The sequence below is a fragment of the Oenanthe melanoleuca genome, chromosome 3, assembly GCF_029582105.1.
Source record: "Oenanthe melanoleuca isolate GR-GAL-2019-014 chromosome 3, OMel1.0, whole genome shotgun sequence".
NCBI lineage: Eukaryota > Metazoa > Chordata > Aves > Passeriformes > Muscicapidae > Oenanthe > Oenanthe melanoleuca.
In genome coordinates, this window is record NC_079336.1 from 63,032,212 (window position 1) to 63,055,467 (window position 23,256).

General features: G+C 38.5%; 1 protein-coding gene across 1 annotated transcript in view; it reads left to right on the forward strand.

The window, feature by feature from the left end:
• Nucleotides 1–7,466: 7,466 nt before the first annotated feature.
• The window catches only part of ADGB (androglobin), a 95,215-nt gene continuing 79,425 nt past the window's right edge, over nt 7,467–23,256 (forward strand). The window contains exons 1-2 of the mRNA XM_056488630.1: nt 7,467–7,592; nt 22,503–22,644. Coding sequence (XP_056344605.1) covers nt 7,531–7,592; nt 22,503–22,644 — 204 coding nt within the window. The 5' untranslated portion in view covers nt 7,467–7,530. The remainder of the gene's footprint in view (nt 7,593–22,502; nt 22,645–23,256) is intronic.

Genomic DNA, 23,256 nt, shown 5'->3' on the forward strand with positions numbered 1-23,256 from the left:
ATTATTTAAAATTACCACAGGCTTGGCAAACTAAAACTGGATTTATTAAGCTTAGGATGCGAAGATAATTCAGATGAAAGGGATCTTAGGATGTCTTCTAAGTCAATGTCTTTCTCCATGCAAGGTCATAGCACAGTGCTTGGGTGTTCATGTGGTCTAATTTTAACCTCAAATCATGGAGACTGTACGGCCCTGGGAAAGTTGTTTCAATGCCTGACTTTCTTCAGGAATTGAAACTATCACAATTGTCCTATTCAATCACTTGAACAACTCCATTTCAACTGTAAACTACTTTTGATGTTTAATCTCCACTGTACTGTCTTTTTTTCGACTTCAATTAAAAAGCTACACAAATGTAAATGCCTACTTTACCTCCACGGGCAGTTTCCCCAGCTGTAGTGGATTGTGGATTTTTTTTCTTTAGTGTTAATATTCAACAGTAAAATGAAGACCAAACTCAAGCTTTGTGACTCTATCTGAATGCATCTGGGTCCTGTCACTGATAATCTAACCGTATGCAGGTTATTTTCAAGAATGTCAAAACTTTTGCTTGAAGAGTTACTGCTGCTATATTTAAGCACTTTCCTTGTGTTGTACATAGCTTCTTCTAAACCTCTGTATGAATGTAGGAGGCACATGACTCTAAAAGTGGTGCAAGGTGCTGGTTTTGATAGGTTGTCACTACTGAGGCCAGTAGTATAAAATTACCTGCAGGATGGAGTATTCCTTTTTTTTTTTTTTTTTTTTTCAAATCTTCTTTCGTCTGAGGAAAAGAATTTGAGCTTCAATAGAATGCTAGTCTTGCTTTGCTCTACAGGCTCCTTTCTCTATACCCCTCTGTGGAGAAGGAGCATTGTGATATTTAAGACTGAGCAGGTGGGTTGGGAAAGCTGATGTAGTCAGAACAAGAAAACTGTAAGGAAAGATTAGCCTGAGGAAGGAAATGGTAGCATCTTCCTGGTAGAGGGAAATGGGTCTGCAATTCATAGAGAAGTGTGTAGGTTAGTTAGCTAATCATGAAGCCCTATTCGAATTAACCCAAAAACTTTTATTTGGAAAAATATGTGGAAGACAGACACAGTGATTTTTTTTAATTTTTTTTTTCAGTATAGGATTTTCTGATCCATCTTAACTGCAGTACTATAAAAATGTGAACTATTCCAAGCTCCAGAGTTTTGTTTAAACTTTGTGTCAGGCCTGTTGAGTTGTACTAGCTCTTTAGATAGAATAAATCTTTGTTCCTCTATAATAATTAATCTGTGGGGAATAGTTTAAGTCATTCCTAGAGGCCCATACACCCATGGAACTCCCAAAGGGTCTGTGACACTGGAAAGCCCATGCTGAAGCAGGCTCCTGGCAGAACCTGTCGCTCCAGGGAAGGCCCCATGCTGCAGCAGATTTTCTGACAGGCCTTTGGGACCCTGGGGGGAATCCATGCTGGAGCTTTCTGTTCTGGAGGACTGCACCCCATAGAAGGCACCTATACTGGAGCAGTCCATGGAGCCCATGGGAAGAACTCACATTGGAGAAGCTTCTGGAGGATTGTCTCCGAGTCCTCCCCTGAGAATGAAGGAGCAGCAGAGACAGTGATGAACTGGCTGCAAACCCCTGTTTCCCATCCCTGTGTACCACTGGCTGGAGGAGGTGGGAAAAAAGGTGAGTAAAGTTAAGCTCAAGAAGAAGGGAGAGGTTGCAAAAGGTGTTTTTAAGATTTACGTTTTATTTCTCATTACCTCCTCCAATCTAATTGGTAGTAAACTAAACTAATTTGCCTCAGTTAAGTCTGTTCATCTATGAGAGCAACTCTTGAGTGATGGATGCCTGTTCTTACCTCAACCCATGAGCCTTTTGTTACATTTCCTCTCCTCCATCCAGCTGAGAGGGGGCTGATACAGTGGCTTTGGTTGGCACCTGCTGTCACAGGCAAACTACTTTGCTTAAAACTTAAATAATTGCTGTTTTTGATGGCACTTTTCCACAACATACCCAAAATCACTGCCTTCTTGTTCCTTAAACTATTAAATACAAGAACTTTGTCAGATTGCCCACCAGGATGCCATTTCATTCCATTGGGTTATTTTAAGCACAATTAGATGAGACAACTTATAGCTCAAATGGTTATGGTGGCACTTGGCATACGGATGATGGCATAAATGTGACAATTTATAGAAATTTTCTGAGTTTCAGAAGTTAGAGAATGTAAACTTTTTATTTAGATAAGACCATATATTTTTATTTGGTTAAAACAAGTTAGAAGGCATCTTACATCTGTTTATGGTCTTGCTTCTAACTTTTCATGAAGAATGGTATTGTATTTCTATTAAAACATGTTTATTCAGCAATTTTTCATTTTGCAAATAGTACAGCTTTTTGCCTGCATATACAACTGCAGCTGCACTTAAAACACATTAAAGTTAATCACTGTTAAAAAGGATTTGCTGTGATCTGCAGTATGCCTTTACTTAGAACAAGAAGACTTAACTTTTTAAATCTCCTGCAAAAAGGTTACATTCTTAATTGTAAAAAAATTATAAAAACCAAAATACTAAAGTAAAACAGTTTTCTAAGAGATTTAGTAGCTTCTGCAGTTCTTTAGTTTACCCCGCATTAAGATTGTGTATTCTCAACTGAAAGAACAAGTACCCTTCTGTTCCTCAGGCCACTGTCACAATCTCATTGTATCTTTTAGCCAAATATCTAGAATTTTTTAAAGAGGCAATACTACTTCCTCTGTCCATATCCCAATTTTTTAACATTTCCAGTAGTTAGAGAATTACAATTATCTTATTTAACTCCAGATTTCAGATAAGGTTTTCATACTATATTAAACACAGAAAGCTTTTGATATAGAAAGACATCACTGTATCATCAAATGTAAATTTACAAAAGAAAGACAATGACTCTGCAGGGTTCTCTGAGCTACTTTGATTTTTCCTCTGCTGCCTGCTCTTGCAGCATACGCTGTTTTATCCCTATATTTGAGTGGAGAGATGATAAAAGTTGTGGTGGTCCCCAGTTCACATTTTTACCTAAATAAGTGCCCTGAGCAGTCCCATGGGACTTGATGGTACTGCTGTATTTAAATTGGACTTGAACAGCTGCTGATATTGACCAGAGTGTTTTGGGTCTATGTTTCTCCAAAATGAGATTACAGCATGAGAATGTGATAAAATAGTGCTCTAGTAAATAAACAACTTGGAAATAAGAAAGTGGAAAAAGTAACATAGGACTCTGAACTCCACCTTTCTGGCACTATCTCAAATTTAAAAGAGGCTGGAATGTTGGAAAAACCATGTCCCTGACAAAAATCAAATGAGACATAAGATATTTTTGAAATGACAGTGAAGTACTGTGCTTAAGTAAAGACTATTTTCTATTGTGCAACTGGCTGTGATTTTTTTTTTGTTTTTCCTCTACCTTGTCTTCTTTGTGATTTTGTTTTTTTCCCTCTACCTTGTCCCATCAGTTCACCCAAGAAAACTTTCATAATCTACTTACTCCCTAGCTTCATGGTAAGAGTTAACAGAGTAGAGCTGCCTGTGCAGTTTCAGTCCATTTTTCTGAGGATGGTTTTGCTCAAATTCAGTTCCCTGGCCTATGTCACCTCAGTGACTGACTGTTCCCAACTCAGTGCACAGACTGCTCTTCCCAGGCTTTATCACATACTGCAGTGTTTTCATTTTCTCAGGCCTTACCATTCACCACTCACAATTTTTGATCTTTTTTGGATCACCCTTCACTCTTCCTGATCCTTCACTGCCTGCTCTTAATGAAGAGCCAGTGCAATGCTGTCCTCCTCTGTTCACAATTTCCCACTGACCTGTACCTTCCTTATATCTCTTCCACCTACTCTTTCACTTAGCAAACAGATAAAAGAGAGTTTTGGAAGTTAAGGGCAATGGGATTTTTTATCTGTTAAAAGCATTCATTTCAGAACCTAGATTTTCCTATCATTTGATAAAAAAAAATGGGGAAAAAAGTTTCAAAAATATACCACCAAAGTCCATTCTATTTCCCTTTCATCTCATGAGTGTTCCAGCCTCATGCTTGAAAATGCAGCATTGCTTCCAAAAGAAGCCTCTAGCTGATTTTGACCTTAAACCTTTGTTTTATTGAAAACTTCCCAGAACCACAGAATGGATAAAGTTGGAAGTGGCCTTGAAAGACTGTGTAATTCTACACTTCTGCTCAGACTTTGAGCAGGTTGTTCATGGTCATGCCCAATTTGATAAAAACTCCATAGTCTTGCTGGAAAACCTGTTCCAGTGTTTGACCACCTTCACTGTAATGAAAAATAAAATTAAATCTTATTTTAAAGAGGAATTTCTCATTTAAATTCTCACATTGGTTCTAATCCTGTTACTTGGCATCTCTGATAAGTGTGTCCTTAGCCTACTCATCAGCTATTTCTAGATATTCTGCTTTGCCTCCCCACCACACTCCCAGGTCATCTCTTAAAGCAAAAACTTTTACTTGTCTTGTTCTGGAGTCCTTGTGCCCTCTGTAAAATCAGAGGAGATTTAAGTCTGAGCTCCCTGAGGGCTTTTGGTAGTGTTGCTGTTCATAGTTACGCTTTTTCTGCTCTCTTCAACTACTATGTGTTGCTATAAAAAAAATGCAAAATATTTAAGATTAAGAGGCTGCTTTCCTGCAAGTGACTTGCATTTGCTGTAGTTGTTGACGTGATGCTTTCAGAGAAAAACAAAGAAGCTGGTGTTTTGAATGGCATCTTAGACGAATGATGATCAGAAGGTCATCCACCATTGCTAATCAGTATGTGCTACATTAGTATTTATTTACTGACATCTCAATGGGTTCCTAACACTTGTTTTATTATCTTGTGCATTTATTCCACATTTTCTGTCAGGCTGCCTCTACCCTAGCAATTTCTTTCCTTCAGGGAGTTTCTGTCAGATGTACTTCATGGCTTGAGACATTAGGACAGTGAAACAGCTGATGCGACTTTACAGATTCTTTGCCAGTTAGAAAACTAGCTTGTTTGAAATTCAGATTAATTTCTCTTTCCAAACAAGCTGTCCTTGTCATTGATGTTAGGTTATGGAATTCTAAATGAATTTCTTGCATAAATAAAAAGATGTAACTTGATGGATATTAAACTTGAGAACTCTTTTTTTTCACAAAGCACCTAGATACATGATTTTAATGCTATCACTCTTAGCAAAAAAACTTATTGTAGGATTTTATGACAAAAGGTCAGGTCCATTCTGAACTTTCTATGTAGTAACTATCATTCATCAGAGCAAAGAATTAAAGGCTCTGTACTTAAATATGCTTTCCTGATTTCTGTTCTTCCTCTTCTATCACCCAAAAATGTTAACAGACCCAGGCACTTAAATTTTAGTTACTTTTATGTTGTCTTTCACATAAATGTATTATGAAAGCTTTATTTACTGGGATGCTGCAAACCTTGTTGATCATCTGCAGTGGGATCAAGAAGGAAGTTTTCCTATTATGAAAAATTTCACAAGTGCCTCTTACTCTTACATGTATGTTTCATAGATTTTTTTTTTTTTTCCATAGTATTTTTCTGTCCACTAACTATTGGAAAGAGGATTCAGAGAAATAAAAAGTCTGTAAATTCCATGGTGTTTTTATCTGCATTGTGGGTCATTAACTGAATCCTGTCACACAAGTTGGCATTGGCATCTAGCAAGGTGTGGAGGTGAACAGCCCTTGCTGCTACTGAAGAAGTGTAGCCGCATGTTTGAACTCACCTCTGTCTCTGCTATTTTTTAGCTGTTTGCCCTAATCAATATTTGATAGCATAATTGTGTGAAAAGAAGACTAGCTGTTCATTTTGAAAAGAAATAAATAAAATTGAAATGTTTACTTGGCTCTCAAGTGAGAAGTGTCCCAAAGTACCTTATTTAAAATGGATGCTGTTGGACATAACGCTGAAGGAAATGCCAAGCTGAGGAAGAATTCTGCACTTTGAAATTTATGACTGTATATCTGGCTGCCTGTCATCTTGGCATAAATCAAGATCTGACATTTGTCTAAAATAAGCCTCTAGATGTAGCAACATCTGCTTATTTTTCCTCCTATTTTTCATCTAGCCATGCTCTCTGCAATTTGACAAATAGATTCTCATTAATTTTTATATTTGAAAAAGACTTAGCTTGAAAAAGAATAAACCAAGTATATTATGTTTTATCAAGGATTTTTCATCATTCACTACAGACTGGGAAACAGCAAATATGGCATTAAAAATAAGAGCTGTTAGCAATAATGCAGTCTCTGGAATGTATCTGAAAAAGTCTGCTTATAAACTAAGTTCCAGTCAACTATCTGCTGAATTCAAAACCAGCAGCTTAATGTTAATTTTGTCTGACCTTGGTGGAACGGCATTAACTTTGGTAATCATGGGCTTCATTGCAGGAATTAATTAATTGCTTCACTTTTTATTTTCTATTTAATTTAAGACTTGCAGTCTATTTCTCTTGGCTGCCAGGGCAGAGCTGACTCTTATTGAAGTTGCCATGAGCCAAGGCCCCCAGGTCCCTTCCTGCAGTGCAGCTGTCCAGCCTGTGTCCTAGTCTGTCTATGCATCCAGGGTTGCTCTGTCCCAGGTGCAGAATCCAGCACTGCTCTTGGGCAAACTTCATACGAGTGGTGATTGCCCAGTTCCCTCACTTGCTCAGGTGTCTCTGAAGGGCCTTTGTCTTCAACGGAGTTGACAACTGTGGAGAACCAGGGTAATGCAGGAGGGAATCTTCCCCAACAAGTCACATCTGTACTGATTACCGAAGAAGAAACATCTGTGCCCAGTCAGTTTTCAGGATATAAAGGAGCAGGCCAGCTGCCCAAGAGTCAGAGGCACTTGCAGGTGGAGATGCAGAGGGATCAGAAAGCTGCTGGGTGTGCTGAGAGGAGCCAAGGGCCAGATAAGGTAAGAAGATGTTGTATGAGGCGCAGTCCAGGGTTATGTGGCCAGTAAAGGGATAGCTTGGGGTCAGCCAGCCATGCAGATTGAAAGAAGGAACCAAAGCTGTGTGAGACTGTTCATAGGTAAAGGACTCAGTACAAGCTGCTAATAAGATAAATAGAGTCAGAACTAACAAAAGAGTTCTGTAAGATAAGGAGACAGAGTTGTACAGAATTAATAGGCTTATGAGAAAAAGAGTCAAGGTTGTATAAGGAAAAGGAAGAAAATGATTTGAGTTCAGAGTTGTATGAGAATAAGGACTGAAGATGAAAGTGTGTAGAGTTAAGACTGGTAAGAAATGTAAGTGAAAGGGGCTGATGGTGTTGCCAGCCCTGTCCGTCTCACCTTAGCTGTGACGGACAGCTGCTGTGCTTATTGCCGGTAAGCAGACAAACTACTACGTTCTTTGGCCAGATCACGGAGCTGCCGCAGGAATCTGTTATCCTCGAAGCCAAGCGAAGGCGTCTCACGCCGCTCCTTCGGCCGCTGGAGCGCGGAGCGGGCGGCGCGGCCGTGTCCGGGCTGGGGCGGGCCCGGCCCTGCGGCCTCCCGCGGCGTCTCCCGGCAACGCGGCGGACGCGGGCATGGCCTCCAAGGCGGGCAGGAGGAAGGAGCCCCCCAGCCGCTCCAGCGTCTCCCCCAAAATGTGAGAACCCGGGAGAGAGCGGGTGGGCGCGGGAGGATGGCAGCCCCCGCGCCTGGGGACCCTGCCTGGGGCTGCCCCGAGTTCCAGCCTCGGCCCGGGTCCCGCAGCTGTGCAGGCCGCCCTGGCACCGCCGTGCCACCGGCCGGGCACGGTGCGGGCCCGTCGGGCAAACAACTTGTGCGAGAACAAGAAAGCTCACTTGCTCGTGTGGGTGCTTCTGCTTTCTAAAGCCGAGCTGGGGTTTGCTTGTTTTTGGGGTTCTGGTTGTTTGTTCGAACTTTATACCACATCAGTTTCACTTACAGAAGGTAATGACAATTGCCAATATCTGGACGGTTTGCTTTACATTATAAAGAATCTGAGGAAAGCAAGTATGATTAAAAAAAAGAATTCTTCCCTATTAATTTCTTAAATATTTATGTGTAAGTAGCATCTCTTAAGTTATTTTTAAATGATTTGCTACTTGCTGGGCGTTTAGTGTGAATTTGTATATTTCTTCATAAATGTCTATTTCTTCCTGGAAAGACAAACAAATAGAGAGCATTGACATTCACTGTCACTATTTTGACTTGTGAGTTCTGTTTCTATGGTGTTAGCAGCTTTCTCCTCCTAATGTAAGCCTGAATGCATGACTCTGTTAGGATTCAAATGAAAAAGGTATGTCATGTATATGCTTATGGCCTTTGTTTCTTTCTTTTTGTTTGTTGGTTGGTTGGTTGGTTTTTTTTCCTGCCATAAGTGAAGGCTTTAGTTGTACCACCTATTTCTCTCCTGAAATCAATCTCAAATGCCCCTTGGTTCTTATTTCATGTCTAGTTACACAGCCTTTACTACACAGTGGTTTCCTATTTCATATTTTCATGTTTCTATTTTGAATTTCACACCCTGATTCCCATCTTGCTAACTTTTCTGTTGTAGGCTGCCAGTATCTAGTTCCTTCTCTCCACTGTACCCTTTGCTTAGTAACTCTGTTGTTTTGGCCACAGCCATGTCCATCATATTTATTGCTTCAAACAGTTTATCAACATTTTTCTAATGAAATTTAAGCTATCAGGGACATTTTTGTTTTTTAGCTGTTGGGGAAAGCAAAGTTGTTTTGCATAAGGTGGAGTACTTTGAAGATGTCCTAGTGATGGCTTAGTGATTTTTGGTTCTTCTATAGTCTAGTAACATGTTACAATAACCTGATTGCAATGCAGAGCCATGAAATCACGGAATAAATAATTTGTATGGGGTTTTTTCCATTAAGCCTTTTAACTGTAGCATGTCTTTTGAGTTTATCATGTGATGAACCACTGTGATACAGAGCTGCCCCTATTCTAAATATTTTTTTGTCATTCTGAAATTTTACCAAGGTCTTTTGGATGACTGGATGAAAAAATGTTGGTTTAGGTCAATGCATGTCTTTCCAAGTTCAGCAAATGACCTGATAAGCCTTGACTAAATTGTCAGGAAAGATTTTCCTTTGGCATCTGTTGAGCTGTAGAAATTAATTTAAATTGAGGAAGGCTCTTGACAATTTATTAAATTTGTGTGTACCTAACTTTTTGTCATGAAACAAAAATTTTACTGAAAAAGTAGACCCACTTACTCCTGAAACTGTAGAGAATAGTGCTATAAAATAGCTGAAAAAATTATTTCAGCACTTAGTATGCTTTTAGTCATATTGTTTTGCTCTGTCAGTTTTAAGTGAGTTGATCTTATTAGTAAGAACTTCATCCTTCTGAAAACCCACATGCATCTTAGTACACTCTCATCAAAGACCTGTATGAAAACAGGTGTTATAGAACTCAGTGGAAATTGTTGGTGGTTGGGAACTGAACATAGAGGGACTGAAAACACTTCTATCATCTTGAATAGCCTTTCTTCTCTCTTGCCCTTGTTTCCCAGATGGATTGGAATTTATATGCCAAACTCAGTATCAGAAAGATATTTTAGCATTCTTAGTCCCTTTGAAAGGTTTGAAGCATTGAAATAGATTTTTCTCTTCTTCAGTTATGCTGAATACCAATGGTCTCCAAACCTTTTTTTATTGCTACCCAACCAGTGTAAAGTTTTTGAGTGCACCCTTTCCACGTACATGTATTTATTCCTTTATCACTTATATTCACACACTGCTCAAGCTCTAGTATTTCTTTTCCTTGTGTGCACTATCTGCTATGCAGATCACTGCTATAAAAGTACAGAATTTCTGTGGGAGACAACAAGCACCCAGGCAGTTCAAGTTTTGATCAACAGTTGGTAACGCTTATAGGGAGCTTTTTCTTTGGATTAGGCTTATTGATCAAAAGTTAGAACCACAGGCTGTGATGATTTATGCAGAATGGAGGCTATATGTAATTTTTCAATTTTCCACAATGTTTCTAGACTGCTTTCCCCTTTGTTGTAAGATTTGTGATGTCAGAACAGTGGGAATGCAATTGATAGCAGACAGATGGACATGTTATTTCTTTATTTGAATATGGAAGGATGCTGTGTAATGAGGAATGTCTGTATTATGGTATAGATGTAATGTAGATGTAATCTTGAACAAGATACAAACATCATTCATTTACTAGAAAGTACTGTTTCTGACCCAAATGCAGAGAAAAATCAGTTTTCTGATATAAGGCTTAATTTATGTCATTGTCAAGAACAATCAGAAGAGTACTGAGCTGGTTCTGCAGGAGCTGCTCCGGGATAAAATGAATAGTACTGATGCTCTTTATAATTGTTGAGAAAAACTGCTGAACGTGGTGAAACAGCTGTACTGTGTAAGCCTATGATTCATTCCTCATTTTGTTTGGTAAATCCTGTGTTCAACAGCGTGCTCTGCGTTTCCTCAGGTAATGATTTTCTCCTATTACTAGGCGAGTGTTGGTAATGATTATAAATGTTTTATCAAAGGCAATTTACCAAGTCTTTTTTTAATGAGTTGTGGAAATTAGAAGTCAGTCTTATACACACACTGTAAGATTGCAGCTGTGTTCATTGTAGATATAATAATTACTACTTAGATATTTGGGTTTCAGTAAAGCTTTTGATACTATCACTTACAGTATCCTTCTGGATAAAATGTCCCAGCTCACAGCTGGATAAACACATCATGGATGGGTGACTCATGTCTTGGGTGTGAAGGGTGATAGTGAATGAGTTAACATCAGACTGGTCACCTGTCACTAGAGGGGTTCCACAGGACTCCATCAGTGACCCTGTGCTATTCAACATCTTCATAAATGGCTTGGACTCAGGACTGGAGGGGACACTCAGCAAGTTCACAGATGACATAAAATTGTGAGAAGCTCAAAGACAGAGAGACCTCAGCACATTAGAGAGATGGGCAATCACAACCACATGAAATTTAACCAAGTGCCAGATTCTGCATCTGGGATGGGCAACCCTGGATATATGGACAGACTGTATATATATATATACACTACAAATGTGTGGAGAATGAGATGCTGGAAGCAGCACCTCAGAAAGGGATCTGGGAATCCTGGCCTGTGGCAAGTTGAATATGAATACAACACTGTGGGGGGCCAGCTGTGAAGTGAAGTTGTTTGAGGAGTGGCTGAGGTCACTTGGTATGTTCAGTGTGGAGGAGACTGGGGAGGAGAGCTCACTGCAGCCTTCCTTTCAAGGGGAAGAGGAGGGGCAGGCACTGGTCTCCTGTCTGGTGACCCATGACAGGACCTGAGGGAATGGCGTGAAATTGTGGCAGGAGAGATTTCCCCCAGAAGGTGTTTGGGCACTGGAACAGGCTCCCCAGGGAAGTGGTCACAGCACCAAGCCTGACAGAGCTCAAGAAGCACTTGGACAACATTCCTGGGCTCATGGAATAACTCTTAGGGTGCCCTGTGCGGGGTCAGGAGTTGGACTTAGATGATCCTAGTGGAATCCAACTCAGAATATTCTCTGATTTTATTTGATATCTGTGTTCATTCTGTTACCGAGCTTGTTCAGTATGAAACAGAGACAATTGCTATAAAAATTTTGTGTAAATCTATGAAAACCTAAGTAATGTAACTATGTAATTTGAAAGAGAAATGGGTATTTGCAGCCTGCCTGAGAAAATGTTGCCTTGTAAGTTTAGTATTCTGTTGTAATTGGAAGATAGATTTTTCTGGTTTATTTTAGAACAAAGTTTGTGGTTACAAGGGCAAAAAATATTAAAAATACTCTCTTTTAACTAACACTATCTTTCTAATAGTAAGTGACTTGTTTTTATGAGTCTCTAATGATCAAAATACTAAATAGAAATATAAGTAATATAAAAAAGAAAAATGCTAATTTTTCTTTAAACAATTTATAAAAAAAAAATGCTGAAAGCTGTCAGTGCTTACCAAAAAATTAGTGTTATAATTTCATCTGTTGTGGATAAAATTAATGCAGAAATCCTCTGAGTAATATGTACAAACATCTGTGCAATATATTTTGATCACCTTAAAATCACTTTTAATTTCTAGTGAGATCAGGCTTTATTATTATTATTATTAATTTTTATTTTTTTCCCCACACAAGTGTTTAGAACAGTGAGGACAGTTCATCTGCATTGTGGAAAATCAATCAGGATTATGGGTGGATCTATTGCTTTGTTGGAGTGGGACCTCAGAAGCATATGGAGAGAAGGCAGGAAAATTCCACTGGACTTGCTAGCCAGACTTCCCTTGGGTCTCTGCAGGATACTCTGCTGGGTCTCTCTTCATTATTGCTTTCTAATTAGATAGTAGTTCCCTCAGGAGTTAGGCAGATGCTGAAGAGCTCAAAAGAACTGCTCCCTTAGTTTTTCTTAATTGCGCCATTAGAAGCTACTGAGAATCTGATCTTTCCCAGGTTTCAACAGCTATGGTGAATAGGAATTGATGTCTTTGGGGGAACTGAAAGAGATTCTGGATAGTAAGAATGGGCAATGAATTAAAATGCTTTTAAATTAATTTGATGAAGCTCTATGCCATCAAGCCCAATCTTCTAAATTAATCTTAAACCATCGGCATCTATCTCAATTAGGGTTTGGGCTATTAGGGACAAAAGTGAGGAGTTAATGGTTGGTGCCAAGAGAGGCAAGTGATTTAGGGGTGATTGTGGCACAGACAGACGTCACTTATGTATATAGGGGAAGGTCAGAGCAGTGCTGAAGTTCTTTTGAAAGAGTTCAGTAACTAATATTTACTACTGGTGTGTCCTTAAGGACCAGCAGAGACAGGTTGAAGCCTGCACTGGCTGTAAGAAATAATTTTTTAGCTGTGTGGCTGTTTGATTGCAGTGAGTAGCAGGCTGCTTCACCAATGCCTAGGATTGCCTGATGTTTGTTATTAAGATTAAAGGATGGGACAATAAGAGCAGAAAAAAATAATGGCATTGCTAGTTCATTCTTCAGTTCCCATTTGCCTGGGATAAGGTTTCAGCCATGGCTTGTGATTGAGGTTTTATGCACTGCCAGCATGTGTTCTTTAGGTCCGGTGTTTTAGAGAATATAGACTGACCAGATTAATTTTTTGGTGTTTTGGGTTGGTGAGGTAGGCTGAAGGTTGGCAATGGTAAGAACTAATGTCTTGTGGATAAGAGCATGGTAATTGAACTTGAAGCTTTTAGCGTTGTGCTGAGCCTCTCATGTTGGTTAATGTAAGTTTTAATGGGCACTAAAAATTTATATTTATATGGAATCAGTGAACAAGCCTGCAGAAAAGAAACCCATTGAGGATTATATAAATACATAGTAATACATCAAGCTTGAGAAGTGCTTGAGAACTATTCTTAAAAATAGAGACTGTGAAACTATTTGACAAATGCACTAGATATGCCTTTATGCTCTTTGCAGGTTTTCAGTTGTGATATTGTTTGAGAGGTGTTGGGTGCTCACCCATTCTCTCACTCAGTACTCCTGCTCTCCTGTTTGTGGTCCGAGGGGGTAGCCCAGTGGTACATCTTTGACTTGCAACATACGCTACAACATGCTTTATTTGAGAGAAGGGGTTGCTGTATAACTGTAAAAGTTGGTTACATTTGTATGTAGGTGCTTATCCTTGTTTTTGGCTATGCATGAGCTACAGTCAGGTTGAATGTGGCTTGGAGGTTATAACCAGGTTCTGCTGGAGACTTGAAACAGGGTGAACATTTTGGACAAAATACATTGGGGATACTAGCCCTGATTTTGCATCTTTTGATTAGGTGTACCTGTTTTGTGGCTAATTCTGCATAATTTATGAGAAACTGGACTGTCTTTAAAAATATTATTAGTTTGAAGTGTCATGGTTTAACCCCATCTGGCAGCTCTGACCCACTCTGCTTGCTTGCTCCTCCCTAGCAGGATTAGGGCAGGAATCTGGGTAAAAATGCAAAAATGTGTGGGTTGAGATGAAGATAGCTTAATAGGTAAACAACAAAGCAAGAAAAAGAATTCATTCACTACTTCCCAAAGACAGGCAGATGTGCAGCCATCTCCATGAAAGCAGGGCTCCATCATATGCAATGGTGACTTGGGGAGACAAATGTCATCATTCTGAATGTCTTCCTTTTTCTTCTCCCAGCTTTCATTGCACAGCATGACAACATTTGGAAAGGAAACTCTGGTTATTTGGGTTCAGGTGTCTGGACTGAGTCCCCTCTGGTCCTTTCTTGTGCACCCCCAGCCTATGTGTTGGCAGAGCCATGTGAGAAGCAGAAAAGGCCTTGACTCTGTGTAGTCACTGCTCAGCAATAACTGAAGTATCACTGTGTTATCGACACTCTTTCCATCACAAAACTAAAACATGTCTCCCCTACAAGCTGCTCTGAAGAAATTTACTTCAATCCTAGGCAAACCCAGTACAGCTACTCACTGGATGTCCAAAGAGAAAGACTTATATGAAAAATTTTAAACTTTCACTGCATTCATAAGCTGTTGAACAATTGTAACTGGTAATATATTACAAGATTTCATACTCTTACTACAAAGCTGATTTTTGATAACTCAGGGGGCTCTTCTGTCTCAAACAGCTCGGTTCACATCCTTTCTAGCCAAAACAGTTAAGGCTTCACAAGACTCAGTGACTTGTGTTTCTGGAGCTACAGCAGTTATTCATCTCCAGTCTGCAGCTACTGTCCTGACAAAACTGAGAATGTTTTGAGATCGTGGTATTCTTTAGCATGCTGCTAATTGCAATCCAAGGATAAACAATTGTTTTGGTTTGAATGCCTGTCTGTAGCCTTTTAAAAGGCATTTCCTGGTCTCTCAAATAATTTGGGCGCAACATAAATCTATAATGGCCCAGGATTCCAAGACATCCAGCTGCATACCTGAAGGGAAAAGTATCTATGTACCTTAAAATTTAACCATCTGAAACACTGACCAAATCCTGTACATATATATTTTCCTTAGACATAGCAGTGTTAGTGAATAAATGTGTTGTGATCTGAGGTTCATGATCTTCAGAAGTTAATTATTGCATCATTGACCACCTGCAAGGTCTACTACTATGCTATTGAATTAATACCTAAATTCTAATCTGACTAAATCTAGAGCTGCTCCTGAAGAGTTTGCATTGTCTTTCTAAAGCATGAAAGAAATGTTTTTTATTTATCGTTTTTTATTGTCTATTTATTTTGTAAGGCAGTAATTTTGTTAGTATCAGAAAAAAAATTTCTAAATTAGACCTAGAATTACTGACCAGGAAAATGAAACTCTTGCTTTCAGTACCTTAATTGAATTAATTGAAGTACATTAATGGAATTTTTTCAGTGTGTAAACACAGTACAATTTTACATAATCAATTTGTTGGTACTTTTTTTTCCCCCTTCTACTTTTAACTTTCTTTTTAGTTTCGTGCTTTGTGTTGACATAATTTTTTTTTCCCCCCCAGGTAAATATGATAAGCATACTAGAATAGCATGTAAGCTAACCAATGAGTTTAATTTTTTATTAACTAGATTACATGTTAATTAGAAAATTATGTATTCAAATTAATTTTCCTAGTTAATTCTAATTAAAACAAGGAACCCCCTGAGATCTCAGCCTATTTGATCTGTAGATTTCAAACTTCATGGACTCATGGGCATGAAAAATATTAAGTAATTTGCGAGTGGCAATATCGCACTAAATACTGTACTCCCTACTGATCTTACTTTTAGGTTTTTCTTTCCATGAAACTCAAAGCACTGTCAGAGAATCTTGCAGGCAAACACTCAATGGGCCCTTGGTTTGAGACTGTACAATCAGATTGTGCAAGAGGAGCTTTGACTTCTCTTACAATGAACCATGTGATGGAGAAAAGCAGCTTTCAACAGAAGTGCATAGCTGAAAGTGTGCTGTCAAAAGTAAAACACAAATAATTGTGCTTTGAAACTAGGAAGCATTCTTAAAGTATCATGTTAGGGACTCTGTTTGCCGGGGATTATTCACCTGCTTAAGCAGAATGGTCATTATCTTCTGTGAACTCTCTGTAACCACCACAGAAGAAGTGGGATTTCCTGGTTTTCTTAACAATGCATGCAAAGTGCTTTTTAAATGAGTTGGCCTAAATCCACAGAAGAGCTGGCATGCTCTGCCATGCAGAGACTTGTAGCTCTTGGCTGATTGTTCAGGTGCCATACAGAAGGCACAAGAGGTTTGTACAGAAGCCGACAAAGAAGCAAGGCCGTGCAGTTCATATTCTTCTACTTGATACTTGAGTATCAAACTTTAGTGTCAAAAGAAATCTTAGCATTCTTACAGCTGGGTCTAAGGTCAGCTTATAAACTTATAATGCCTATTCATTTGCTGCCAGTTGGAAGAAGAGCACGTTGATGAGACAAAAATTTGATCTGCAAATTGAATGTAGAAGTTATTTGCTTTCAAATCTGTGACTTGTTGGAAAACTGCAAGATGTGGCTTGAGCCCCTTGCTGTCTGTGGCAGTCTGTTCTCTTGGCCTGTGACTGCCACCTTTTGAAACCAGTTAACCTCAGAGGATTTGGAACACAGCCCCACCTGGAGCACTGCTCAGAGTCAACATAACCATCTTGGAAGAATCAGACAGAGATCACTTATTTTGGCTGAGACTGGCACCTGAAAATGACCAGAAAAGACATTGCTCTTTCCAGGCTCTTGCTATGATATTATCTGGGTATTTAGATAGATAATCATATATATCATATGATAGATATTGTATATTGTATTTCCACCTGTAAAACTAGATAGAAAGCCCACCTCTCTAGACATTTCTGTACATTACAAGTGCTGATTTAAGAGCTAGATAATACAGTGTTTCTGCCTTGGCAGGCATCTCTTGGAATTAATTTTCAATATTCCATTCTTGGGAATGTAATATAAAATAAATAAATTTGAAAGAAGTCTCTTAAAGGTTTAAGCGACCTCCAGTGTGGTAGAACATGAAAGGCTGTCAAATGAATGACCTCCAGGCAATCTGATTCCTTTCACTGTGAAGAATGTTTTTCAAATAAGTAAAAGGTTGTTTTTTTTTTTTCTCCATTCTGTATTCAAAGCTTTTTTTTATTAGCCGATCTTTGGCTCCATAGAATCAGGAGCAGAGAGTTTTTGCTACAGCTGTCTCTCAATAAAGAAAATATTAAGCTTTGTGGCAGGCTACAGGGTCTTGGGCTGCTATTTGAAAGAAGCACATACATGATATTGTTTGTCAAGTATGTAATGTCTCCTGATTTTACTTCTGTCTTTGAGCAGTTTACAAATGAGAGTTTGTGCAATAGAAACTATTCTTCCTGGAATGCAAAAATTGAAGGATCAGGGTCCAAAATTCTAACATTGCACATGAGCTTCCTATGAGCATGAAGGTTGAATTGTGCAGAAATTCCTCCAAAACAAAAAAAATTTTTTTTTTTTTGCTTTACATAGATTTTGCCACGCAGGATAAATCCAATGTTGTCTACATTAAGTATTCAGTTGTTTATCAGTGTATTTGTCACCAGTTTTTTTAATGCATCTTTATTTTTTTCCCCTAGTACAAAAGTCTATTACTAGATTCTGTATTCAATTTCTGACTTCTAGATTTTATACAGCAAAAAAGTTTAATTGGGATAAATAGATCAAAATGGCAAAAGACACTCAATTTTAGCTGGATTTCTAAAATTACAAGGATAAGAATTCAGACAATATATTTATTGGGGAGCAAATGAAATCAGGCTGAAAACCTGAGGAGTACAAACAAAAAAAATAAAAGTTTTAAAACCTACAATGCTTCTAAACTGCTATTTTCTATTAGTTTTTCTTTCAAGTAGTGTCCAAGGTGTGCTACTGTGTAAAACTTGCCAAAAAGATTTGGCATATAGGGCTTTCCTTCCTCCTCATAGAACCTGGAAAGCAAACCAAGAAGGAATAATTTGGTTTCCATTAACATGAAGGCAAATTAAAACAAGAAAATGTGAACTAACTGGCAAAGCTAAATGTGAGGCTAGTAACCATCTCTCCTAGCAATGTGTGTGTGCCTTCAAAAGAGGCTCATTCTCATTCTTGACAAGTTACTGAGATCTATTAGTAGTTGGTCTGACACCTCCTAGGACATCAGCTATGTTTAGAAATGAGAACATCACATCTAAAGTACAGACCCCTTTAAAAATGATATGTCTATAAAGAATAATCAGTTGATGTTCATCTTTTCCATCATCACTTCAATTCTCCAGTTTGAACTTGCTTCACACAGAAAGCACTCTGCTTTTTGAGGAAGTACGCAAAAGTGAAACGACAATAAAAGCTTTTGCCGTAGGCTTTTGCAAGCAGCTGTGATTGCAGCATAGATGATTTACAATTGTTTGTTCTGCTCATCATACCTGAATTACATCCATGGGTTGAGTCTCTCCATACGTGAGAGCACATAGACTAGAGTATTTTGCTTCTGCAGAGAATCCTATAAGTTTTGGTTCCAGTGTCTAAGATAAGACTAATGACAAGCTATTGTAAACATCTCGTTCATGTTTTGGTTTTATTTTGTAATTGGTACTGACTATTTTAATAATGAGAAAACTGTATTGCCTTATTAGCTGCTTATTAAATCGTCTGATCCTGACTCATTCTGTTCATTCCTCTACTGAAGAATGGCACCAGGAATGAAGGAAAAAGCATTTTGCCACAGAGTTACTGATACTTGGCCAAATTTTCTTGTATCCTTTAGAGATTCTTATGAACTTGAGTGTTACCATGGTTTCTGCTCTGGGTTTCTAAGATAATCAGATGCTACTTTTAAAAAATCTTTTCAGTGATTATAGTTTAAAAGAACTTTCTGCTATAAATAAGGTCTTCAAAGGAGCCTTTTGTCTTTGAGGCTAGAAAAGATTAGAGAAAAACTTAAGTAGCTTCCCTGCAGGGCAGATTTGGAGAAAAAGTTGAAGCATCTGTTTGTTCTCTGCCCTCTTTTTCCTAATATAAAAGCTGTGCTAAGGACAGAAGTGGTTTTTGGTTTTGGTTTTTTTTTTTTTTTCAGCGTGTTCAAACAATCCAGAGAAAGGGGCACTTTATTTTTTTAACTTCCTCTTAGTGTCTTACTGACATCTAAAAAACCTTCGTGATGTCACTTATTATTGTGTGATGATCCAGAATGACACCAAGGTATTGGGAAAGGAAGGTTGGAGTAGCCATGCTGTTCTGGAAGTACCTTCCAATGCTTCTGTAATTCTTCAGAAAATCTCATTCAGAATTACTGGGTTCCCTCTCTAAGGAATGATCATAGATAACTTACAGGTAGATATACCTATTTTAGGAAGAAAATATTTGCTTCCTAGACTCCATTAACCAAACTGAATAGATCTTGCTTGCAGAGTGTGATTGTGCATGTGTCTACAGACTAAATGATTGTTTTACTTGAGAGCTTGTTTCCTGGCTTTCTCTGTTAAATCTGAAATCTCTGAAAAACTTAAGTTGCAATCTGTCTGCATTTTCCCTGTTGTGCTTGTCTATCCTGCCATCCCCTCTTTCCCCTTTTGGCACTATATCAATTATACCAATGTTCTTGGAGAAGCTGCTAAAAGGGTCAGAGGTGAATTAATGCCAACTTCATTATTTCATTTGGGAATTTTTTCTTCCTTTTTCTCCTTTAGAGTACAGGATTAAAAGGAAGTCTCCCAGAAAGCTGGTTTTTAAACACTGTTGTACAATGAATCCATCCAGCCTGAGCATAAAATACTAGCAATTTGCATTGTCCTTGTATCTTACAGTTAATTTCAACGAATTCTCACAGTTATCTTATCAAATTCTTGTAATAGAGGACCTTCTTAATAGCATACTCAAATGCAGTATTTTAATTAATTCAGCTGTCTTTTTTCATTTATTACTATTTATTACTTCTGTTTGGAGACCAATTAAATTGCAATTATTTGTGAATTTTCCAGGTCTTATTGATTTGTCCTTTTTGAAATGCAATAGCATTAGACTTCCACAACTTAATTTAGATATCTCAATCATAGGTAGCATTGTTTCTATGTCTTCCACATTGTTAATGCTGAGGCTATTCTGTTATGTCAGAGTGTGGTGGAAAGTAATTTTCTGTTTTAGTGTGATAGTAAGCTAAGTAAGTCTTCCATATCTCATTGTTGAATTTTAAAATTATGCTTTTTTTATTATTCCATTATTGTCCCACAGCACTCAGAAACCTTAGTGAGAAATGAGAAAAGGCTCTGAGTAACATGGTCTAGTGGAAGGTGTTCCTACTCATAGCAGGAGGGGTGGAACTAGATCTCTAGGATCCCTCCCAAACCATTCTATGGTTCTGCGAATTATTGCAATTATCATTAGTTTTATTTGTGAATGGTGTCAGAATATCTTTGTTATCAGTAAGTGAAATTTCTGTGCTTCTCTATAAATATTTAAAAGTGCAAATGCAGATTTAGAAGTAGAAAAAAGATACAAAAATTTAGGAGTAGTCCTTGAATATTTGAAATTGCTACGTATGTTGTTCATCTTTCATCTGAAGAAAAAATACAATAAATGAGAATTTTAACTCCTAATTTTTTGCTATGTGTAAGAAACTGCCAGTAGTCATATTTAAATCAGTGTTAGAAGTGTTCAGGTTTCAAAATATCAGAAATATTGAATCTATTGATACTGCCAGCACTTAGTTTTTCATTGTTCTTCATGCATGTGGTTAGCACAGATGCAACAGATTCTTTGAAACAACTGGAAATGATACAGAGAAGTTGATAAACACCTCAGGGTTTTTTAATTGCTTGTTAAATATTATTAAATACAAAATGAAGCATCATTTGAGTCTTCAAGAAAACATGCGAGAAAATATTGCACCATAAATGTAAGATCAAACGTAATAGAGTCGATTTACAGATGGCTGAGGTGACAAAGATGAAAAAATAAATCTAAGTATCACTCTATAGAATGCATCTTCCTTCCAGTTAGAGAAGTAGAAGCTATGTTTGGGTGGTTTTTGCACCGCAGAAGGCACAGATGGTATTCAATTTTAACAGCTGTCTTCCATTAAGAGTTACTGGTAGTGTGGATGAATGTAGTTAATGTCTAGACAGTGAGAAATTTTTATTTTTACCCATGTCCTTGTCCTTACTATTGCTAACAATTGAAGTGCTATGGAGTTCTAGAGAAACATTGAACAGTGCCTCTGGGAGGCATTTAGTCAAACTCCTGCTCGAGCAGGACCAGTTTACATCAGGTTGCTTAGATCCATGTCTATTTGAGTTTAAAGTGTCTCCAAGCACTGTAGTTACCAAGATCCAAATCAGACTCCAGTCAACTCCCTCAGTATCTTTGCTCACATTGCAGCTAGTCCCATGGAGCTGTGTGTATCCAGTTGGTTTAAGTGATGCCCAGCTCTTTCCTCTACTGTGGGTAATGCTTCACTCCCACAGATTCTGTAAATAGTTTTGGGCTGGGAAGAGCCGAATTTGCCAACAAAACCCAAGACACAAAAAGACATTGAGTATCTTGGCCTTTCTTTGTCACTAAGCTGTTCCCCACCCCATTGAGCAGCAGACATGTGCTTCCTTATTTGTCCTTTGCTGCCAATGTACTTATGGGAGCTTTTTTCCTTGTCCTTGACATCCTTTGATTATTTCTACTCCAGCTGAGCTTTTGTTTTTGTAGTTTCACTGCTCTACACTTGAGCAATGCCTCTGTTCCCCCAAGTGACTTGTCCTTGCTTCCACCTTCTGGGTGATGCAGCTTAATGGCATTTTCAGGTGGCATTTGCTGCACAGCATTTTCCTTAGTCAGACTACTCGTTTATGAAGTCTGTGTTTGACTTTAGAATGTAGTTACACATTTTGTTGCACTTAAATAGCAACAATGAATGAATATTCTAGCTAATTCAGTTTTTCAGCCCTTTGTATGCACCAGAAAAATGAAGGTGCACTAGTGCTACTTTGTGGCTATGAAAATACTGTGTATTAGTCTTCTGAAAATCTTTCCAGCCTCAGCAAAATTATTGCCAGGATTGTGAAACCCAACAAGAAAGTAGTGAGAGTGCTGGTAGCACAAGAGGCCCTGAGAATGAAACTAGGCTGGCTGGTCTAGCAGCTCACAGATGCCCAGAAGTGGGAGTCCTTTTCCCCAGGACATCTTTTATCCATAGCAAGCTCCTTCTTGTTATCTAAGGAAAATAAGTCAGAAAAAAGGAAAGAAAGCTTTCAGATGGGTGAGTGAGTTGAACTGAGTGATGAATGCTAGGACTAGCACAGGATAGAAAGGAGAATGATGTAGTCTGAAGTAGGGGAAAAGAGGAAGGAAGAAACTGTCCTCAAATTCTGTTTTTATGCTTCAGCTACCCAGTTTACTTCAGCAGCATTCCTTGTATAAATGTTTTTAAATATTTTGTTGGTTTTTACCTAATAACAACATCAAGCACTTCTGTAGGTTTGCTTATCTTAGTGACCAAAAAAGTTAGCATTGTTAAAACCACTAAAATTTCTGTTACAGTACATTAAAAAAGAATATTTTATACAAGTCTTCCTATACCCTTGTCTAACAATGCTGTTCATATTTATTTAGTGTATTTCCTAGGCCTACTCTGCCTTCTGATGGGAAGTGGAGATTTCCTATTTGGCCAGAATGGAATGATGAAGATATCAGTGCAGAAAAATGGGATACTGGAAAAGCTGGAAAAGAAAAACCAGGAAAAGGTCAAATTTCAGTAAGTTGCGTTATTGTCCCTTATCTGAGAGAGTCTTTCTCTAGCTGACAGCGGTCTGTCCAGCTTGGGATCCAAGGCAGAATGCCCCAGCCCTGGGCAGGGCTTATCTGATATACTCTAAATTACATACCTAATATTTACAATTACTTTCCAATACACGACAATTTTATTACATTGTCCAATTCTGTCCCAGTCCAATCCAAGGATGCCAACTTGGCATTCAACGTGGAAGGCATGAAAAAGAAGGAGGAAAACACATACCATGCCCAAAATCCTCCATGGTAGTCACGAACCCCTAATACAAACAGTACTAGAAATCCACTTTTTCTACCTTCTAACAGTCTAATTTATACTCTGCTTATTTTTGTGGCTTGTATTTCTTGCCGCAATGTTGGCAGATTTCTCCAGGGACTTAAGTCCAGCCCCCAAGACCCCTGGGTACCATGCCAGGTCCTTTGAGATCCCTGCCAGGGGGGTCTAGAGGCAGACAGGAAAGCCAGGGGAACACCCTGGACTTCCCACAGCGTTAACCATGTAACTGATTAGCTTCTCAGTCAGCACGACCTGTATCAGAGGCATGTCCTCATCCTGCATTGTGCCAGTAAGTAAACA